Raw genomic sequence first — 6,000 nt, 5'->3', positions numbered from 1 at the left:
CTGCAGGCTCTGGCGATGGGTTCTCTGAAATTCCCCCCCACATTCAGTTAGAGGGATGGTTTCAAGTTTGGGGTAACCTGAAACGCAGAGGGATTACCTTTGATTATCTTCACTGCCCATCTTTAAGGGCGGTGACGTTTTCTCCTCGGAGGAGGCGGCTCTGGGACTCTACCTAGCAGAAAGAAGGCTGTTGTGGTTCTTGACCTTGCTGCAGGGCGAGCAGCCTCGGAGCGTGCGTGAGGCTGCAGTACCGCCTTCGGCCACCGGAGGCAGTGGCGCCGGGCCGCGAGTGTCTGGCCTGGTGCTCGCCGCTCTTGCCGCCAGCTGTGCGCAGCCGCCCGCAGCGCTCGCCTATTGGCTGCCGCTCGTGTCCGCCATCTTGGCGGAAGTGGGGTGGACGCGGCGCAGGGGCTGGGCTGCCGCGTCCCTCGGTGCAGCCTGCGTCCTCTCCTGCCCCTGGCGGAGTAGCGGCTTGGGGCTGAGGGCCGGCGGCCGGCGTGATGGAGAGCCGCAGAATGAACCTGCCCACCGGGCCGGACACGCTGTGCTTCGACAAGGACGAGTTCATGAAGGTGAGGGGCACCCGGCAGGTCGGAGGCTCGGACGGGTCGCGGGTGGAAGGTGGCGCGGGGTATCCACGCTGAACCTCACTCTGACAGCCTCGCCGCCCTGCAGTAACCCGGCTTACAAATCCAAACCGAAAACGCTTCGCTGATAGCATTTCACCAAGCTGCACAGCCTCGGAGAGGCGCAGGCTTTGCGCCGGACCCGGAGGAGCTTGGCCTGTTAGTGGTGTTCCCTCCGCTGTTGTCACTTACAGCATCCCCGAACATGTTTGCACACAGTTCTTTTCTCTTTTGAGATCTCGATCCTCCCGTCTCAAGCCTCCCAAGGGCCGAGATTACAAATGTGAGCCAAGAGGTTGTGCCATTTAATCTCTTAAAGTTAAGCTTTGCGGGACCACTTCAAAGCTGGCTTCAAGGTTCGGAAGTTAGAAATTTTGTCTCTTCGGCACGTAAAATATTGAGCAAATGAATGGAAGGCTTACGGGATAGTGTGTGTGTTCGCGTGTTTGCGTGCACGCACTTGGGCTCCAGACTCTCCTTTCACGTGGTAATTTTTTCCCCATGACTTAATTGGCGTATCTCTGTTTTGGTGTTTGCATTCAGATTATATGGCCAAAGCTCCGGGTTTGGTGTCTGGTTTTAATGTACCTGTGTCTTCTTTATGGTGCCCACATACTTTTCCATGCATGGAAGGCTCCCCTACAGCAGGGATGAAGCACTCTTAGTAGTGGCATTGCTAAGACACTGCTGACGTGTAATTTGAAGATTTATTATTTTATGTGTCTGTCTTTGCCTTCCTGAGTTTCTGTGCACAGCGCATGCAGAAGCCCTCAGAGGCCAGAAGGCTGTCAGATCCCCAGGAACCAGGATTACAAGTGCTTGTGAGCTGTCATGTGGGTGCTGGGAGCAAACTCTGGTCCTCACAAGAGTAGCAAGTGAGTTCAAATGCGATGATGCCTGAAAGAGGGTAGAAAGAGCCAAAGGTACAGGTGACTGGAGGAAGAAAGTTCTCCCAGGGGTCATGGCCTGTTTTGACTTGAGGTGAGAAAACTTAATGTGGTCACCTTTTAACTCGGGCCTCCTGCAGGCCCAGTGCCAGCAGCCTTCCTGCCTTATTACCTCCTATGGCTTTCTCACTCACCCTGACAGGGTGCCTCTGCTAAACGCAGTGGCAGAAAGTAGATGGCACAAAAATGTGAGTAGTGAGACAGCATACAGCAAGCTGGGGGAGTGAAACAGCATGGAGTGGCTGCTGGCACTTCCATGCTGTTTCATGCAGTCAGATCTGAGAACGCCAAGCAGTTCATACTTCTGCTCATGTGGCCGGTTCAATAGTAGAGGAAAGCACACAATACAGCCGTTGTGTGTGCAACGTTGGTTTTTCTAGGTGGAGTCGGTAGTTAAGGTTCTTTGTTTTGTGTGCTTCCTGTAAAGAAACATGAGTTAGTTTGGTAGCAGAAAGGGCAGGAGGAGTGCCTGCTATCCAGACTGCTGTATGTATACATTCGTATCTTGTTCAACATGTTTTTCAGTGGCATAGATTTTTTTTTTTTTTTACAGGGTTAGGATATCAGACACGTGTTAGGAGAGTTGAGGCTACATGAATTAGTCATTTGGGTCAAGACTGTTGTTATTTGGCCAGGATGGCGACACCCCCTGATACAACGGTTCCAAATGTTCACTCACCTGTAGGCATTGACTGGCCACTGGACCACACGTCTGCAAATCTAGACTTGAAGAGATAAGGACGGAAAGGTGTGGTTTGGCCGCTGAGCATGGCCAGAGGAAGAACGTGCCCAATTCAGACACTGCTTGGTTAGCGGTGGTTGGAGTGTGGAGGAATGTCATGTCAGGATCCAGACTGGAAAGATAGATGGGGTGGGGTGGGAGTTGAAATGTGCCCCGGGTGTCGTCTGAGGGGTTTGTGTTCCATGCAGTGTTCATCGTGAATTTGAGGTCAGCTTTAAACAGGCTATTACAGGATTGTGTCACTATATTAGAACTGCTGGTGGAGGAAATGGGTGAACTGTGATAGAAGATGTGGGCGGTAGTGCTCTGACAGATAAGTCAGAGCACACACTTGGGCATGTTGAGATCACATCCTTCCCTTCTGTCCAGCATGTGACTTCATTCCTGTTCAGAACATGCTCACCTTGCTAATGACTGCCTCGGTCCTGCATCTGTGCCTTCGCTCCCCTCCTAGCCTGCTGTGGCCTGACCTTCTGTGTGCTGTCAGCTGCCCTCAGACTCCACACCGCTGCATTTGCAGGCTTGATTAGCCCTTCCCATTGGTTTGCAGACTCTCTGACTCCAGTCATCTTTCCACTCACGTCTCTACTTAGTAACCCCATCACACAGCTTTTGGGTATTAGTGCTCTCATTCCTGCGACCACAGACCTGTCAGAAAGCAACTTAGGGAAGGGTTTTTTTCAGCTTACAGCTGGAGAAGATACAGGCAGTCCCTCATGGCAGAAAGGAATGGGGCAGAGCGTGAGGCAGCTGCTTGGTCACTTTGCCCTGTGCTTGAAGACAGGAGTGATGACCCCTCACGGACTGCCCAGAGATTTGTCACAAAGTGAGTCTTGATCCTCAGGGTGACAGTGTCAGCCACTTACTCACTTTCGGTCTTAAAGTCACAGCGCGTGGTCATTGGTCCATCGTCCCCCTGCCCGGCTCCAGTACAGGCAGCGAGATACTTCTTTTTGCAGACCAGATGCTCTCTTTCTCTGCTTTCTTTTTCTTTTCCTTTTTAAACAGTGGTTTGCTGCTTAGCCCAAACTGGCCTGAACTCTTGATCCTGCTGCCTTAGCAAACTAAGTTACTATTGATTTTTTAGCCTTTGGCTAAGATCAAGGGTAGAGCCAAGCTACCTGGAATATCTTTGATTTTCCATCTCATAGCTTTGCTGTGACAACAAGCAACCCTAAGTAAAAGTCACCTAGAATAAGACATGTAATTCACTTATCTTGTCCATGGTCATATTCCTGCTAATACAGCATGGGGTTGTGGGCCGTGTTCTGCCACAAGCATCCAGGCTGGTTGTGACTGCAGAAGGAGAAGCAGATGGCTTTTCCATAGGTGGCTGTGATGCTTTCGTTTGGAGGAAGTCTTCTCTAGATGATCATGGCAGGTATTTGGTTGGTTGACTAGAGTGTTAACTGGTACGTGAAGAAATGCTGGGTGCAGACCTTAGTATTTCGTGTTAAGATAATGCGCACGCATTTGTTCCTCCCTGGCGTGAGTCTGGGTTACTCTGCTGGTTCTATTTCAGGATGGTCTCTTCTGTGTTCACTTTGTGTCTCAGTAGAGTGAGGGCCTGTGGCTTTTTGCAAGGATCTGCTGCAGTCTTCTGGATCTGTGACTTTCCCATCCCCACCCTCCTGGGTTTACATCACCCATGTGTAACTCAATAAAATTTTGTCTTAGCAAATTGCCTATTTCCAGTCTTTCCAAAGCGCCTATTTCACTCCTCATGGAAATGATCTCCTCTTTTCAGTCATAGTTCTCTGATTTATACAGTCTTTAATGGAATTATATGACTATAACAGTGTGTTCTCAACAAGTTTGGGGACCTGTTAGACCTGAATCGTGGAGAAGGAGCAGTTCCGTGAGGGTGAAGCTCAGTCGCCATGAAATAGACGGTACCATGCTGGCTGTGGTGCATCAACCGACCAAGAGCTTCTGGTGCCGGGAGGAGGAACTTAGCCTGGGAGACTGAAAGGGGAAGTGCTGGCCTCCACCTGTTCCATGGAAGCCCACAGTGTAGACGTGTCAGTGAGCACTCAAGTGTGTCATGAAACACAGCAGAGGTGGTGTTGTCTGGGAGAAGTGTTAGGTGCCTGTGTGCAGGAGCAGGTGTGCATTAAAAGCAGCACATGAGACACGCCGTTGAGTACTACACATTTATGAAGAAGGGGTGTTCCATTGTCTTCTTCCCTCTTTGCTGCTTTTCATGGTCTGTTGGCTTGAAGTTTTACCCTGAACATATAACACTTGTAAAGTTAAGGGAATAAAGCTGTTTCTGTTCTTAGAGGAGCCTTCACTGAACTGTGTCCCTGTAGAGTAGGACCACAGGAGACTGCCTGTGCCCTTGTGGGCACCTGTGTGAGTCCACAGGCACCTGTGTCACTGCACATGACCAGGACAGGCTCTGGAGCGCACAGGCTGGGTGAGGGTGAGCGTCCCGTCCTCCTCCTTCCTGTCATAATGGGGCTCCCACCATTGCAGGAGGATTTTGACGTGGACCACTTCGTGTCTGACTGCAGGAAGCGGGTGCAGCTGGAGGAGCTGAGAGCCGACCTAGAGCTGTACTACAAGCTGCTCAAGACAGCCATGGTGGAGCTCATCAACAGGGACTACGCGGACTTCGTCAACCTGTCCACAAACCTGGTGAGCCTCCCAGCCCTGCCTCGATGGGACACGGCCCTCGTGGGGGCTGGTTCTCAGAAGTGCAGTATTGTAGAAACATGGAGTTTCCGGGTTCAGGCCCTCATTGTCAGTCACAGAAGAACTGAACTTGTGCCCTGTTTTTTATTTAATTCTTGCTCACATAAAACTGGTGTGCTCTTATTATTTGCTTTGTATTTTTGGTTTTCCTGAGATGAGAGTTTGTCGTCGTTTTGAGGCAGAGTCTCTCTATGTGGGCCTGGCTGTCCTGGCACTCTATATGTAGACTACACTGGCCAAAAACTCAGAGATGCACCCGCCTCTACCCCTAAGTGTGAATTAAAGGTGTGTGCTACCATGCCTGACTTTTGAAACAGGGTCAACTCTGTCGTCCTGGCTGTCCTGGAACTTACTGAGCGGCCTAGGCTGTCTACAAGCTTGCAGCCGTCCTCTGCCTCTGCCCTGCTGGGCTATAGGTATGCATCACCATGCCCAGGGTGGCCTGGTTATCCCTGTCAGTATTGGCATTAGCTGTGAGTGCGGTGAACGAAGGGGCAGCAGGAGGCTGTCTTTGTTAGGCACTGACAGGTTCACGGAAGTCCCTTTGGTTAGGCTAGTCTACACTAGTGTAGAGCCAGAGCTCATGACGGCCACTCTTGAGGAGAGCCTGCTTGCTGGCATGACACACGTGCACATGTCAGCAGGGAGCAGGGCCAGCACCGATGTGCAAGAGGCTGGTCACCATGAATGCTGAGGAGCTTGCCGCTCCGTGTCAGAGCAGTGTAGGAATGCAGGCTTGGAGAGCTTCTTCCTTCCTTCCTTCCTTCCTTCCTTCCTTCCTTCCTTCCTTCCTTCCTTCCTTCCTTCTTCCTTGCTTCCTTCCCTCCCTCTCTCCTTTCTTTCTTTCTTTCTTTCTTTCCTTGCTTCCTTTCTTCCTTTTCTCCTTCCTTCCTTCCTTCCTTCCTTCCTTCCTTCCTTCCTTCCTTTCTTTCTTTCTTTTTATTTTTAAAATTTTGTTTGTATTTTATTTTGCTTTTAAATATCTGTC

At 50.8% G+C, this 6,000-nt stretch overlaps 1 protein-coding gene across 2 annotated transcripts in view; it reads left to right on the top strand.

The window, feature by feature from the left end:
• The first annotated feature begins 389 nt into the window (after window positions 1-389).
• The window catches only part of Cog2 (component of oligomeric golgi complex 2), a 28,029-nt gene continuing 22,418 nt past the window's right edge, over window positions 390-6,000 (top strand). Inside the window, exons 1-2 of one of the 2 annotated variants that reach the window (XM_055617550.1) lie at window positions 390-572; window positions 4,794-4,955. In XM_055617550.1, the coding sequence (XP_055473525.1) occupies window positions 501-572; window positions 4,794-4,955 (234 nt within the window). In that variant the 5' untranslated portion in view covers window positions 390-500. The remainder of the gene's footprint in view (window positions 573-4,793; window positions 4,956-6,000) is intronic. The other variant, XM_055617551.1, reaches the window with a different exon arrangement.

This window comes from Psammomys obesus, unplaced genomic scaffold (genome assembly GCF_907164565.1).
Source record: "Psammomys obesus unplaced genomic scaffold, mPsaObe1.curated_primary_1811, whole genome shotgun sequence".
Taxonomy (NCBI): Eukaryota; Metazoa; Chordata; class Mammalia; order Rodentia; family Muridae; genus Psammomys; species Psammomys obesus.
This window is presented reverse-complemented; position numbering and strand designations above follow the sequence as displayed.